This window comes from Cydia splendana, chromosome Z, assembly GCF_910591565.1.
Source record: "Cydia splendana chromosome Z, ilCydSple1.2, whole genome shotgun sequence".
In the NCBI taxonomy this organism is placed as follows: domain Eukaryota; kingdom Metazoa; phylum Arthropoda; class Insecta; order Lepidoptera; family Tortricidae; genus Cydia; species Cydia splendana.
Window position 1 is genome coordinate 43,284,510 of NC_085987.1, and position 17,476 is coordinate 43,301,985.

At 38.9% G+C, this 17,476-nt stretch overlaps 1 protein-coding gene across 3 annotated transcripts in view; it reads right to left on the minus strand.

The window, feature by feature from the left end:
- LOC134804037 (disco-interacting protein 2) overlaps nt 1-17,476 on the minus strand; it is a 136,569-nt gene that overhangs the window by 103,036 nt on the left and 16,057 nt on the right. For all 3 annotated transcript variants that reach the window (XM_063776911.1, XM_063776910.1, XM_063776909.1), the window contains exon 2: nt 16,888-16,959. In XM_063776911.1, coding sequence (XP_063632981.1) covers nt 16,888-16,959 — 72 coding nt within the window. The remainder of the gene's footprint in view (nt 1-16,887; nt 16,960-17,476) is intronic.

The following is a 17,476-nucleotide window of genomic DNA, read 5'->3' on the forward strand; positions in this document are numbered from 1 at the left end:
ACATTGTCAACACTTCATTTCATAGTTTAACTCTAGTTGAATACAAACCCAGTAAACCGATTACCGACTAGTGCATATGTTAGACGTACCTCTCCTCCGGCTCTAAAACCCCTACCATGATACGACGGCCGTATTCGCTAGCGACTGCAAAAACTCACTCGTAGTGTCTTTCTCGCACCAATATACCAGCAAGACACTACGAGTCAGATGAAATCGCAGAAAGCGAGTTCACGCAGTCGCTATACTATCCGCAAATCAAAATGAAGACCTGGGTCTTAAAAGTCGTAAAACTTCTCATTCACACTTGCATAGTCGTAACAGGATTGAATGAAAAATATATGATCTCGGTCGTCATTTTGGTTTGTATAGTAGTAAAGTGTATACTCATGGCAGAGGGCGAACACGCCATGGGGTAATATTTTGCGTGACTATGTTTGAAATATTATTAATTAAGGTCAAAGTGGAGTAGGTCGTCTAGCAGGTAAGACCGTCTACACGTACGTCTCTTTAGTCTCTTCTAACTCTTACGTTAGTACGCATAACTACTCCACTTACATTAGTACGGTAGAGCAGAAGGAGCCAAGCTCTTCCTTTCTTATTGTGTCTGAGCGAAGTACGTATAGAAATACGAGAATTCTTATACTATTACGATCTTCCCAACCAAACTTTTGATATGCCGGTCTATCGCACATTGACTTTATTCTGTGCTCATGGTAAGGATAGATCTCCCCAGTTAATCTATTTGGCTGTTCTCAGTTTGACTAACATTTTGCTTTTTGCATTCAAACTTAGTAAATTAATACTGTTGCGCTCTGCTTGTTGCAAGTTCGGTTCAGTTTATTTATGAGGCAGATTTTGACTTGGGGCGTTAATAACTGGAAATAAGGTTAGTTATTATTTAAAGTTTAGTTCGTAGTCCTGTTTCTGTTGCCGCTATAATAACAAATACTAAAAAGTACGGAATCCTCGGTGGGCGAGTCCGACTCGCACTTGTCCGGTTTTTACTTATTCTGTACTGTTGCACTCGCCTGTGTGCACGAACACCGCTGGACTCACCGGGCGTATCGAGCGGCCATTGTTGTCACCGATAAAACAACAAATATTGTCGCACGTTGTGTGTTATCGCATTGTTCGAGCGCTTAACGCGAGCACCTTTTAGAACGGCGTGATTCAACCGCTGTCATAGTCATAGACTACGGTCATAGCGCGATCTAAGGTAAAAGAGCTTTGTGCATTGCCGAATATGCAGATCCTCTAGCACACTAGAGTTAGACCAAGACAAGTCTGCAGCCATTTAGATAGCACGCGCATTATTTTAAACGTCAAACTTCTATGAAATTATGACTAATAAATAACACTGGCACTGCGTGTGCTATCAAAATCGTCGCAGACTTGTCTTGGTCTAACTCTAGCCGCCTAAAGGCCCATTACAAGGCTTCCCATTCCCAATGTATTTAGAATCTTTACTTCGACCAATTAGAATGGCATTTGCCTTAGCGATTTTTGATTTTTGGGCAGCTAGAACGTTTTTGTTTACAGAAACGTCACTTTTGACACTGGCATATCTGATCCATGTGTAGTATGTTTAGCAAATTTTGGACGTATCTTAAAGTTCGACTCAAGCCGTATAACGTATCTGAAGTTAAATACAATAACATTGGCTAAAACTCGAACACGCGCAACCAAACAGTAACCCCAGGTACCGAGTTCATTGACCCCCACTGATAAGCCGAGGTGCTTATCAGTCGTCCCTAAAACCCTTTCGGCACTAACATCTGTTCCGATAGGCACATCAAAGGGCACATGATAGTCGTATTGATTTTAACGTTATTCGAGAGAACAATTAATGGGTCGCATTGTATGGAAAATTCCAATTCGACCCATGCCGCTGTGACCCAGGTGGCCGAGCGGTTTAGGCATCGGCCGCGATTGCAGAGAACGTCGGTTCGATTCCAACCCTGGGCATTGGAGGCCTTGGTCACTTTTTCCTTTGTATATGACATTTATTTCGGTTTTGCATATCAGATTATTCACCACCATCCATCTTCACTAGTTAGATGATTGGCAGTCCTCAACTGTGCGTTTCTCCAGAAAATTCCTGTCTCACACGGCTAAACTGTGGAATGAACTGCCGGCGGTATTTCCGGACCGATACGACCTTTAAAACCTTCAAGAAAACAGCGTACGCCCATCTTAAATTCCGGCAGCGCACAACCCCTCTGGCGTTGCGGATGTCCATGGGCGACGATAATCGCTTACCATCAGGCGATTCGTCTGCTCGTTTACCTCGTATATCATAAAAAAAACAATCTCCTGCACTCAATTTGGAAGAGCACTAACAGCTTCCATTTTATTTGTCCTTAAGGGCTCATTTAGACGATACGAGAATCGCATGCGAGTTTCATTACATTGCGGGTTTTGATCGGTCGGTTGAATTGGACGTAACCAACAGTCCGCAATGTAACTACTAAAATCGCATGCGAGTTCGTGCGCCGTCTAAATCAGCCCTAATAGACCAATCAGTGCAGGCCATTCGAGACGAACGACTCGACCCCGTTCTGTATACCGTCATCCGGTCAACACTCTTGAGTGGTGTCATCTCAAGTCTTTGGTGTTTTAAACTTAAAAGACAAGACTTGACGATCCACCATAATAAGTACTAGTAGTTAGTAAACACTTAAGTGCACTAAATAAGTAGGTACATGACACGCAGCTTTACAATAAATGTGTACAAAGGCGAACTTAGCCCCTTAAGGGATCTCTTCTAGCTAACCTTTAAGCAACTGAATTTAATAGTATATCATACATAACGCGACGCTCCGTCCGCCCGGAATGGAATAAATTCACCCGTGACGGAAGATTGACTTAAAATTTAAAATGACTGAATATCTGTTCGATATTCCGTTGATCGTTGGAGAGGGCTATGCTGGGAGTCTCTCTGCGTGATCGCATCAAAAATGAGGCCATCCGCAGCAGAACCAAAGTAACCGATGTAGCCCTCCGAATCGGTAAACTTAAGTGGCAGTGGGCGGGGCACATTGCCCGTCGAACCGATGGCCATTGGGGCGGAAAGGTTCTCGAGTGGCGACCACGTACCGGAAGGCGCAGCGTGGGTGGACTGACGACCTGATAAAGGTCGCGGGGGTCTGCTGGATGCGGGTGGCGCAAGACCGGTCATTGTGGCACTCTTTGGGGGAGGCAATGTCCAGCAGTGGACGTCCTCTGGCTGATATGATGATGATGATGATGATTCCGTTGATCGCATACGTTCAACGCTGCGTTTGTCGCGTAAAACAACCGCGCGCTTAATAAAGGTGGGCTAAACGCTCAACAAGTAGACGCAGACTATGCCAACTTATTGCCAACTATGCCTCTTCATAGCTCGGGGCGGGGAATAATTGTCTGAACTCGCAACTGCACGGCATAACTTGGAATATCCCTGTGCAGATCTATCTGTTTACGCGGAACTATTTGATTTCAATGAATAGCCTCGTTTTATGATTTTATCTCTTGTTTTTGTTTGATATGCGAATAGAGTCCGTCTAATCTAACTTTGCACCGTGTCGGACAGAACGAAGTAAAGGTAGTGTCATTAGCTAGCCATACACGTACGGATTTGCCCGCCGGATCTGTCTGAAAGATGTGTCTGACGGGCAAATCCCGACCGTTGGTTTTTAGCACGGACAGCGGACAGACATCCGGCGGACAAATCTGTGTCTATTTCTCGCCACACATTGACGGATGTGCCCGTCAGACATATCTTTCAGGCAGATCCGGCGGGCAAATCCGTACGTGTATGGCTAGCTATTATCACACTCAACCCCAACCCCACCCCGGGTTTTTGGTGCGGGCATGATTTCGTGTAACTTAGTTTATTGTAAAACAATTACCAAATTATGAATTAAAAATAGGTAATACGCTTCACAAGTACTTTGTATTCTTAGTAATGTTAAAATCATTTCTGTTTTTACCTATATTTTGGCTAGTGTGAAATATGCGTGTGTAACTCTCTTGTTGTAAAAATGATTTTACAATCCGACATTTTATTAGATGTGAATGAACGCGATAATAGCACTTCAGTAAGCACCTCACAGGCTTGGTGCACTGTAAATGGCTTTCCTCAAAAGGGAAATAAGTTTCCACAGCGTTTCTATGAATGCTAGCAGAAATAACGCTAGAATGAAGAGAAATAACATTTATATAGAAAGTTATTTTAAAGATTGTAAGTAAACATGTGACGATTCTGTTAGGATGCAGGATAAAAATGTTTCCTATTAATGTATATCCTCGTAAACCCCCGCTTTCTTGTAGAAATTAAAGAAGGTAAAATTTAAAACCGGAAGAAATATCTTACTTACCTATAGGTTTAAATTTAAAAAACATAGGTTTTGAATATCAGTATCTTTAATGCTAATGATTTTAAGAAAGAAAACAATTTTAATTACAATAAAGGAAACCCTCCAGAGCACGTGATTCTGTGTAGAAATAACATAAATTTTCCCAAATTCAAAAAAATTACAAACAGGGGCCTGGCAACTATGCACGGCCACTATAAATAAGCCAGTGCCATGGCCAATGCCTAAACCGGCCGACCGCGATATCGCCCGACAAGTGCCGTTAATTGCACATGTACAATAATGTGTACACAAACGCTAATTACAATTAAAACGATGCGTCCATTGCACAACACGCGGATACATTCATGACTCGCTGCCCGCGACTTGTCTGCGTAGAATTATTTTTGTGATAAATCGGTACACTGCGGGAAGAAGTTGATAACTCGAGATATAAAATTGAAGAAATTTTAACCTCATGTAATTCTAAATTAAGTTTCTTCATTTTTATATCTCGAGTAGTCAACTCATATCTTATTAGTCATATGCCTTATAGGGAACGGTCTAAGAGATAATTCAGAGCCGATAACCAATATAAATTTTTAGTACATTGTTAGGCGCGGTATTGAAACCCCAAAAACTGTGGGCATACAGTGGCACAAGCCATCCTCTTCAGCACAATGACGTCATAAAAATCACTCCCGCCTCGTTTGGGTGGAAAATTCAGTATTCGGCACGAAGTCCACCCTGCCATAGCTTCCAGGCCATTTGGATGGCGTCATTACGCTGATGTAGGTATTGTAGGTGTCATGAGCCACTGTCTCACGGCAGTCTTGGGGCCCTAATACTATACCCAACAACATACTACTAAGTGTTAGTAGCGTTTACCGGCTCTGAACTATGGGCCCACAAGGGAGAGAACTATATGGCCTTCCCCGGGAGTCCCGGGACTCTATCTCCATACTAATTTTCATGTACGAGTTTAAGTGTGAACAGGTAACAAACACCCCGTAGGGATTTTGTGACAATCAATAGACTTTATGGAGCGTTTACGAAGGCCACGAGGCCACGCATAGGCATTTTGTGCAAACTTCCTTACTCTAAGTACATACTTAAAAATACATATTTATGAATAACATGAGTTACATTTACATTACAGCACGTGAGGTGGATGCAACTAAATTAAACGGGCGCGCTCTCATACTATTCGTACGAGACCACCTGAAATAATGTGGAGACACAGTGGAGTTTTGTAATTATGCAATATGCGGTCAGAGACTATGACTAGACAAAGAGTCACCCAAATTATTCCAATAAACCACAAATTGCAATTATTAGTTCACTTCAACCGCAGTTGTTTCAATGAATTGTGTGACGATTTATAAACTTCTATGTTGTGACGATTTATGTAATTCTATCGAGTTCATTATAATGCTAAAATAGTACAGATTTTTCGTCACCATGTAAAAAAAATAAAGTTTTTTTTCAGGTTTGACTATTCTCCGTTCTTCCGTGTAAACAGGGCTATGTATCATGCCTGTAATTAACTATGTATGCCAGCGCCTCAGTATTTATGTTTATTAATAATTATGTTTTACGATGCTAGTTAAATTTCACTAGAGTAAAAAAGGCAGTGCATCTCACGCAAAGCAGATAACGATACAATTAGTCGGGTGCGCGTCTACCGAACGGTCTTGTGCGACGAGGGTACACGCTTACGTGAACTGCAGTTTTATGGCAACTGAGGAGCTACCGCGAAAAACGAAAATCCAAATTTTATTATCTGCTCCACTATCGCACGCATAAGGAAGAGCAACAGAGGGGAAAATCTGCAGATTATCTATAGCGAAATTTCCATTTTCGTTTTACGCGGCAGGCCCTCTGATCTGCACGATCACGTAGAAAGAGGGACAGTGACTGTAACAGTGTCATTCAAATCTCGTTTACGCACGCTACACTTCGCGAGACAGCAAACGTGACAATATAAAAATCCTGCCACCGTCTCATACTATGCTGTGGAGAACATCTCTGTGCTAAAACCTAGCTCACGTTTCCGGCTTACTTCTGCGGAGTTCTTTCTTATCCTAAAAACAGTTCTTCTCTTATATGTTCCTTATATTATTATAAGTGCACACACCTTACTTATTTCAGTAACTGATGACAGGGACGCATCAGTACGTAAAAGTGAGATGCAGATATCTCTAACGTGTCTAACATAGGTATATTAGCTGCGTTCCTATCTTAAGTTACTGAATTTTAAGTAAGGTGAAGCGTTTTAGTGCTGCAAAGCTGCCGCGCGGGTACCGTTCGGTGTGAGTGAACCCCACTAATGGGTACACAGTGCGTAATATTATGTTAAAATCTTACGCGTACGCGTAATGCATGAGGCATGATATTGAAAGATTGTTGCATTTACAGTCACGAAAGGAGATGAGAAGTAATTTTTCACGCACAGTTACGCGTAATGTACTACGAGTATGTTGTAAACGTGCTTAGGGGCACTCGATTACTTTTTTTCTAGTTAATAGTGGGCCCCATAACCAACGTGTATGTGAACTCCAAAGGTGCACGTATATGCGTTGGTTAATACGCAGTGCACGAAAGACCCGGTGCAAGAAAGTTCAACTGGAAGTTATCTAATTTATAAGTTATCTGTTTAAATTTGTTTATTCAAGTGGGTTGGTAATCTTGACGAAAACTGACGACAATTGGACAATACTAACAATGAGGGAACGACATTTACGCTCTACCAATAATTTAGCATTATCAAGGTTCTTTATAATAAGGTCATTACTTCATTAGAATGCCTCAAGCCTAGATGCCCTAGCCCTAACCCTAGACCCTAGATTAATCCACAGGTTAAGTCGATTTGAAGATTTTGTAGGATATATAGTAAAATTGCGCTTATTTTGTTCGGAATAGGGATCTCTACAGGGTGTCCCATAAGTGACACTGGAGGTAGATCAGGCCAAGAGGACCCAAACCAACTTAACATGACCCCAGTAAAAGTGGCACGGTTTTCGAGTTATTGCCAAATTAAGGTTTATCATGAATTTTGACCGTTTTTAACATTGTTAGTGCCAGTGTGCACTTGGAAAGGTCTCGAAGTTAGTTTTTTTTATGTGTACGGCATCATAAATAGTTAATTAAGATAACAGAATAGGTATTTGATCGATAAACAATGTAAAATGCAAAAAAGTACTGGTTTCATCTTGAATTAAATTCACAGCGAAACATTAATTTCGACTTTGACCACCTGTCGTGAAAAAAAATTACTAGTAAAGTAATGCGCAAATAACGTCAAGCTATTGAGCATGTTATGCAGATTCAAAAATGGTATGACACATCTACCTTCCTGCAATAAAATAGAAATTATTATCATCTTTCGAAAGCCTCATAAAAAATAACTTAAAACTAGGAAATCTGCAATCCGTTGCTACTTAGTAAAAATAACGATTTATGTTAAGATTTATGTAACTCTGGATACAGCGGCGTATGTTCGAGGCAGCACGAAACATATCCGAAATTAATTTAAGGAAATTAACTTGAAGTTTTACAAGACGGTGCAAAGCGTGCATACGAGCCGGGGAAGAACAATTCGAGCTCCTATTGTAAAATTAAATTATTTTAATAAATTGATTAAACTTCAACCTGCAGTATTTTATTTTCTTTGAACCTTTATCAACTCAATGATATCCTTAAAAAGGGAGAGAAACATTTTCCATCTCTTTCTTTTAGGCATTCGGCAAATACTGAATAGGCGATTTTTTATTTCTGTATCCAGAGTTACATAAATCTTAACATAAATCGTTATTTTTACTAAGTAGCAACGGATTGCAGATTTTCTAGTTTTAAGTTATTTTTTATGAGGCTTTCGAAAGATGATAATAATTCCTATTTTATTGCAGGAAGGTACATGTGTCATACCATTTTTGAATCTGCATAACATGCTCAATAGCTTGACGTAATTTGCTCATTACTTTACTAGTAGTTTTTTTTTCACGACAGGTGGTCAAAGTCGAAATTAATGTTTCGCTGTGAATTTAATTCAAGATCAAACCAGTACTTTTTTGCATTTTACATTGTTTATCGATCAAATACCTATTCTGTTATCTTAATTAACTATTTATGATGCCGTACACATAAAAAAACTAACTTCGAGACCTTTCCGAGTGCACACTAGCACTAACAATGTTAAAAATCGGTAAAAATTCATGAAAAACCTTAATTTGGCAATAACTCGAAAACCGTGCGTGCCACTTTTACTGGGGTCATGTTAAGTTGGTTTGGGTCCTCTTGGCCTGCTCTACCTTCAGTGTCACTGTGACGTGTCACTTATGGGATACCCTGTATAAATCCACCAAATTTCATCGAAATAAAATAAAACTACAACTAAATAAAAATGGCCCACCTGGGCCAGTCCGAAATATCTGATGGCGACTGTACCGAGTATTGTAATCTATGAATGTTTGCTGCTACCGTTTGATTCACTCCGGTAGTATGCAAGCGAGCGCTTGACCGATGCACTCCACTTGGCATTTGCCACGTCCGTTCTGCAATTGATGCTGGGAGATTTTAGTTACGCGTACCTGTACAAATTAACTAATTAAAATATACCTTATTTCGTTGCAATAAGAACGTCTCTAAATATGGTCAGTTAGGTACAAAAGGCTAGTAAAACGATTTTTAAAGTGTCATATAAGTTTTACGGAACTTATTGCCAACCAATAATTATAAAACTTAGCAAAACTTTGTTAAATTTTCTCTCTTTCTAAAAAACGCTAATGTCAAAACAAAACAAACGTTTGTTAGATTTGATAGGCGTTTATGAATAACCCCATAAATCTGCACGAAAAAATACGACACAAATTTCCATAATTCTATTTTCCCTCGCCTGTTCTATGTCCGGCGTGAATGTCGAGCATATAGGACCCCATCCACGTGACCAAACAATTGTAGCGTCGGTCCACAAGCAAATCTAGTTTAGGCTCCAAAAAATGGTCAGACCGAATCGGCTTAACGTTGACACTTGCAGCGTCGACTTCACTGGGGCGTTTTTTCGTAGCATTTGGATTAAAGTGATCCTTGACACATCGGAATAAATACCGTTTTTAAGAGGTAAATATTCGTATTTAAGTAAGTTTTGGCTATCAATCGAGGATATAAAGACTTTCCTCTGCACTACTCTATAACGCCGCCGCACTTTTCAATAAATAGTCCTAGTTAACAAGTTAACGGGATGTCAAGAGAGCCACGCTTCTGGGAGTTTTCAGAAAATAGTGTATCCAATTAGCGTGAGTTGTTAAGAAAAGTAAGAGCAGTAGGTCTTAATTTGACCCTCATGTAATATAGAGCGAATAATACCTTCAGAGGATCAGTATTAGCTTTTAAGCTCTGTCAATGGCCTTCGTGAACTGTATGAACTGAACGCGACGCCCTTTAAGGGGCCCACTGATTAACAGTCCCCCGGACGGTATCGGCCTGTCAGTTAGAACAAAATTTTGACAGTTCCGAACACCTAACACGCCGATACCGTCCGGCGGACTGTTAATCAGTGGGCCCCTTTAGATGTAGCAAGACGGTTTATAAACATATGAATTATAATTACATCGTCTCGTCCTGGAGGCAAGAGGGAAATTCAATTTTCGCGTCAGCCATCGCCCGATAAGCTAATATTCTGTGTTTCCTTTGCGTACCGGGAGTAAGCGACTAGAACGCTAAAGCGACGAGCCACCGTAAATATATTTTAGCTGCTAGCTCCTACGGAGCTTGAGGCCTCAAACGACCAATATAAGCATGACCTCTATATTAGGAACAGCTTAGGCTGTCGCAGATCAGGTTCGGTTGGGAAACTGTCCGGAGTAGGGCTCCCGGCATCCGTGTTACACGCCGAAACGAATACCCGTGTTCTTAAGACCGGCGGTGCTAAGAACACGGTTTACACGGAACCGCCGAGATCCGGATACGTATCCAAGAACCGTTCCCAAGAAACGTTTCTCAGATACGTATCTCCCTTTACACGGGTACTTAAGACCGGCCCGAACGGATCCGAAACAGTTTGAGCTAATCAATGCTCTAGCTCTGGGTATGCAAGGTCTAGTAAGACTTAAGTGGACAAAATTGGTAATCATTCATGTTGACTGGGGTTACTTTCACACTAGTGCTCAGGTAATAAATGCCGGCCGGTGGTGTTCCATTCATTAGAACTTTAGAACGTGTTGTTTTCCAATACCCTTTTGTCTGATATCGCCGAAAACAAGTAGCGTCCCAAACCATTATCAGAACTGCCATAGCTAATTATAAGCTTTATGTCGGTGTAATAAGGAGAACCTGTCTACACATATATGAAATTGTAACAAATGCAGCGGCTAAAATTAAAGAAGCAAATGTATCGAAGCAAATGAACACGAAATAAATATGACTTTTAAGATATTGTGTTTAGGTAAGTAGGTATGACTCCAGTTCGCCACTTAGTCGGCCAATTCGTAAAATACAGTCTTTCCAAGTTACTTTAATTTAAAATCGTTTTGTTGTTTTGTTGCTAAAATTGTAAATAATATTTATTAGTACAGTCTTAAAGTTCATTTTATATGATAATAAGATAATTAATTTAAGAAAAGTCTTACTTTTCATAAATTCATACTAAATTATATTAAAAGTTGTAAATACATTACTTATTGGCAGATACACATGATTACAGTATAAACTCTTTATAACGTCACTCGATTTAACGACAAACTCCTTAAAATGTCGATATTGCTTGACTTTGGTTGGTTTACCTTGTTTTCTATACAGTAATACACTCTATATAGCGTGACTCTCACTCTATTTAACGACAACAATACGGCATAATACATCATTAAGAAATACTTTCTAAGTTGCCGAAATTGATAAAAACTGCAGCTGTGTACGTTTTTTTGTTTGCTGTTTTGTTGTTTTATTATCTAGCACGTGTTTACTTCGACTGACGTACCGGAGATTCTAAGAAAATTTGTCTTTTGTTTTTGTATGATCAACTTGCACATGTTTACCTCGGGCACTAGACTTTTGACAAGATGTTACACGTTATAAATTAATAGGCGTTGTTATTTGTATGAAATGAATGTTCTTCTTGTGCAAAATGTGTCCTAAGTATATTATAAACAGATACATTAGAATATTTAGAATAGTAAGATGACCTTTTTATTTCACTCCATTTAACAACCACTCTCTATACTTAACGTCGAAAAATCCGCAGTCCCTTCAGTGTCGTTATATAGAGTTTACACTGTATTTATTAATTTTTACGTGGTTTACTATAATAATACTAAGATGTCTGGCTTACGTAACTTAAAAAATAATTTGATTAAAAATGTACATTTCTTATTGACTGAATATATTCGTAAAAACTCACACATACAATATACAGAATACAAATTATTAAAAATATAAGAACTGTTTAAAAATATGCAATTGGTAAGAATATTGTATACTTACCTACCACCACCTACCAGATCATGCATGGCCAGATTTTAACGTAAAGTCTTTATACTCTTTATTGCTTTTATTTTTTTAAGCACTTTAAATTTATTGCTATCAAGTTATATTAATAAACCATAAAGTATTAGTATTTGAAGTCTTACATAAAATACTATTTTGATAACTAGCATAGGTATACCTATTGTATTTCTAATTTTCTACTCGTATTTGCAACATTGCAAGCAAAAACTACCTGGTCAAAAAGGGTTCTGTAAACCGTTTATTGAATTTCGACTCTGTGAACCACGGAATAAGGTTAAATATGACGGAAACTCGTCATGAGTCTTTTGTCTACTAATCTGACTCTTAAGTACGCCGCGCCGGTTCGTTCCTTCGCTACTCGTCAAGGACGTGTCCGGAGCCACGGGTAAATAAGATCCGTTTCTTCGAATACCCGTTTATCCGTGGAGACGGATCTTAATTACACGTTTCTTAATTACACGTGCGGAACGGGCCAGAAAACCGTGTACGTGTTATTCGGAAACGGGTATTCGAAACGTGTAAACGAAACACGGACTCGACCGCGAGCCCTAGTCCGGAGACTGTTTCGACAGGAGTCATCGATCGACACAACGTTAGTCTGCCTGCGTTATGTTTAGGTACAGTTGACGTCTGATACATCGAGGTGCTAGGGAATATATGAAACATTGTCGGTGGCTTGTCAAAACTTGTTTTAGACTATAGACACCCATATAGTCCTAATATTATTGATGTGGGCTGTACGCTACAAGGGCTTGGAGGGAGAACAGATTAATACTTAATATGATATGTGAATGTTTCAGTTACAGAAATTGCGACATCAACAGATGCACCATATTGATAAAAAAAAACAGTAGACCATGAAAAAGACCCGTTCCCGTCCCGTTCGTATGTTAAAGACATAAGACACTTGTTTCAAACGATCGGATACTTAAGTAGGTATCTTTAATTTTATATATAGATGCGAACATAATGTACAATGCCGTTGAGTTTGAGTTACTTCATTAATCTTAAATTATCGCAGACAGGTAATTGTAGAACTGTACCAATAAAATTGTATGAGAGAACTGCATTATACTTTTTGCAGTAAGAAAATATTATAGCATGCCCATCACGTAGTCATTTATGTGTAACTTTATAAAAAAATATATTTATTACTGAAGAATGTCCATGATATAGCCTATTATCAAGACATATAGCAGTCATTTAAACAAATCGGGCGATACGGATGGTGCCCATTAGTGTTACTCTAATTGAGTGTGCTGTTATTGGAGTACCGTGAAGTGTGGTTACTGTGCGTGTGGTCACCAACTAAACCGAACACAAAAAAGCAGTACCGTTTTTATCCGATGGTAATTTTTGCTAATCACAAAATGTTTTTAAGAATTGTATATTGTTATATATCAAAAAGATTACGTTAGTTGACAAACAAAACATGCAAGAAATCTGCGAAGACTTATATAAGAATATCTTGAGAACGCGCGACCTTAAGTTAAATTTTATAAGTAACTCAATGAGTTTTTTTTGCCAACCGACGCCATTTTGTTTTTATATATAGTACTGCCAGAGATTATTTGCACACATATGCGAAATGAGATGTGAGCCAGCAAAAATTACCAATCGATATTATCTAGTGGCCAGCCAACTTTCTCTGAGATGTATTACAAACGCGTACTGCCTGATAAGGATAAAAAATATACAAACAAACATAGGAGAAAACGAAACAGCGCTATCGATGGACACTGGACCATTGGTTACATTAGTAAATCAGGTTTTTTTTTGTTGAAGGTCGGTGATTAATTTAGTAAGCGAACCGTTGCGGGCAGGCAATGGAACTCGGTAACTAGCACATCGGATGTAACTAACTCTATTGTTATAGATAACCATATATTTAATCCAGTCTCAAAATGTATTAGGACAGGGGCAGATATATTTACTTTGAAGTGCTGTCACTTGAATATAGACGTCATTTGCGTTCCCATTTGCAGAAATTCTCTTTCGGTCAGCACTGTTCTCCGTAGTCGTTATATGGACTAACTGCTCTACAACTTGACAAATCTTTTCTCTTTTCAAAATTCATTCCAATGAGAACAATGTGAGACTAAGGATTTTATTTTTCAGTGTCTCCTTCTTTGTCGTATCCTCATGACTGAGGGACGTGACGACTGTGGACACTCTTCACCAGTGCTCTCCAAGCTCTATCTTGGGTCCGGTGTAGGCTAGCCTGTAGTAATGTGGTTTTAGTCTCTGACGTTATTCTGTCATGTGTGTGACTGTGTACGACGTAACAAAGATATCAAATTAAATAATTGTATATTTAAGATCCGAATGTACCACAAGCTTATTCTCTATTAAAAGAATAAATAAATATTAGGCCCAAGTTACTTTTAGTACTCCCAATAGTCTATTTGCTGGTCCCAATCATTTCATCAACGCACAAACCGATGCGCCCGGAGAAAGAAGACAGTAAGTATCTATCAACTTCATACGTACATACTGCTTCTCTATACTATACCGAGGTTCATTGCACCCGGTCCAAATACGAACCACAATTGCCCAATTGTAGACGCTATGTCGACGTAACAAGGTACAGATTAGTTTAGTTACAAGTGAGCTATCCAGATTCTGTGCCCTGCCAGTTTGACCCCAGTTGCGGAATCGAGGCGTCATCGTTTCGCGATTGTCCAGTGTCCATCTTAGCGGCCAATTGACACTTGACCCCAGCGACACTTACCGCGACCTTGACGTACAGTGAAGCTAGTTAGTTAGTCTTCTCACTTGTCGCTCGGTTATCGCTGTCTATAACCATAGGGACAAGCGAGAATCAATCGAATGACAAACGCAGACCGCTGGGTCCCTGAGATGTTGTACTCGTACGTCCTTGGGGTTTAAGTAAAATATAAACATCCAATTTAGACCAGAAGTAATGACAATGATCATAAATATTCCAGCAGCTTAAAGCTCAAGAAATAGAAAAAGTGTCAATAATACGTTGTATTTTATATTTTATCAAACCCAGAGAACCTACGGCACGTGTACTGTACGCGTTCTCAGAATGCCCGGAGATATAGTTGGCGTTCTATTTATTTCTAGATTACCTCTCCTTTTCCGAGTACAATATAAAATCACTCGCATAGCGCACACACGAACACACACATTACGAACAGTATCATTGTGTAAAGGACTATTATTGACATTTTATGAGTTTAAAAATATATACTTATTGCAGTTATAAATATATAACTGCAATATAAAACGTGACCTTAGCCATTGTACAAACCCTGAAATCCCAAGTAGGGTTACTTCTCAGAAATGCTCTAACGGTAATATTTTTATAATTAGAACAAAAGATAAAAAAATAAATTATCAAACAAAAGTAATTTCCAATAATCGACAACAAAAAGAAACATACTGTATTAATCATTGGCAGTGCTTTTGACAATTTGTTTGAAAATGTGCGGCAATGATGACATTTGGCACAAGTCAGAATCTTAGTAATGTCATAAATAAAAAAGATAATCAAAACGGATAAGAAGGTTTCATACTATTTATTATATTTTTACCATAAATGTTGTTACTAGAGTTTAGACCCAGGACCAAGCTAACTCTGAACAGACTTTGTAATGATAAAGTGTGGAAGTGCAATGGAAGTTTCATCATAAACAATTGGCTACTTTCCTACTAGTCAAATCAGCTTCTTTTTTAGAACTGTCAAAACGATTTGCTAATATGGAATTTATATGAAAACGAGTATAGTGACGCCACGGTCAACTCACCTACTTTTTTTTATTTCAATCCGTTTTAAATAGAAATTGTCTTCGAGCAACACCGGCTTCCGACACATCGGAAGGGAGGGGCCCAAGCGATTATCTCACCGTACAAATCTTTCTGCCATTTTTCGCGGGGGGAAAGGTGCACACAGTCGCACTTCTCACACACTTACATACAAAATCCAATCTGTAATGACGACACAAATACATAGAAAATGACACACGTCAAAGACAAATCTTGCAAACCTCGATCTCTTTTTGTGTACGGACGAGTGACAAGTGTCACAACACGCACACTAACACATTTTCGTTGAAGTATGTTATTGTATTCTGAGAGATGAGAAGTCGGATTTGTCGCTCGACCGATCCACAATTTGTACTGAGCGAGCAAAATCGATAAATCCAACAATTACATGAGACTAAAATATAATAATTGTGTGTTGAATGTAATTAAACGTATGATATGTAAAAAAAAATATTACATGTGAAATGTAACACTTTCTTTTTGTAAATTTGATGTCCCTGACCTCTTTTTATAACAAAAAACCGAGCAAACAGGCATTTTTGTGCAGCAGTGTTCAGGCGCGCGTCTGGACTCGGTCTAGTGAAAAATCCAAGTGCAACTAGTTTTATTACCCGCGCTAGATTAGATTGACGCGCTAATCTTGTACCTCGGCAGAGGGGAAATAGTGCGAATGCCGCCTCCCTTCCGTGTTGCTCGAAGGAAATTGTGGTTAAAAATAACTGCTATCTATGTTTTTTCTAATAATTATCTGGTGTTTTATTTCGTGCACAGTGTGAAATAATTTATTTTAAGTAGAGGAAAGTACCCACTTATTTTAATCAAACTTCTATGAATATAAAAAGTTTATTGTGGCACTAATACACATTATAACGTCAAATTCAGTGCTGAGTTAGCTTAGACAAACTTAAACACGTTGGCAGTTTAAATAATGCATTTCGATGTGGTATTACATGGATTTTACAGCGTTTAATTACTGGTTATGAAAAAAATACTCCCTAAATATCTCGATAGTCACCCAGCCTTACCTCCAAGCATTCTGACACGCGACTTTCTTCGATTAGTATTAGGCGATGTTAGTTATGACATATACAAAATACTCAAGAAAATACGCCAAAATAAATATTGCACACGTTCAGCAAGCCCCAGACTATAAGTCCCAAATCGTTCTATTGTGTTACGATAGCAAAGTAATTTTCAGTTTCCGGCGTCAGGGCGTATTTCCTCCAGTAAAAATACGATTTCGCAGTGTAGCCAGACGTACCTTGAGGCTGCTGCTGGTAGGGCGCGAGCAGCCGGGTCCGTTTCTTCTCATAGCCCTTTTGTGTGATGTCACCTGTGAACATTGATTATAGTTTAGCAACGAGGTCGAGGTTAGTTCTGGAGGAACTGGGTCAGTGATTGGACTGATTGGCACAATGGGTTGTTTTTAAATATTTTTTATGTGGATTAATTTACATTTGTAATAGGTAAAGTTAGACCGAGGTAAGTCCGCAACCATTTTCATAGCATATGCAGTGCAAGTGATATTTATATGTCATAATTTCATAGAAGTTTGACGTTTAAAATAACACTTGCACTGCGTGTGCTATCAAAATCGTTGCAAACTTGTCGTGGTCAATTGTTAGTTAACTGTCGGTTTAAATACTAAGAACCCGTTCGGTTACAATAATAACAATACCTACATATGAATAAGACAAATAATTAAGTTAAGTGTACGCGATATGTCACGTTTTCTAACAATAATGTGTTGCTTGCAAATATTGAATTAATTAGATCTACATGTGAAGTTAAATAAAAGAAGAAAGAAGACACGATCAACGGGGCTCGTCTTACGTAATAATCAAACTGTA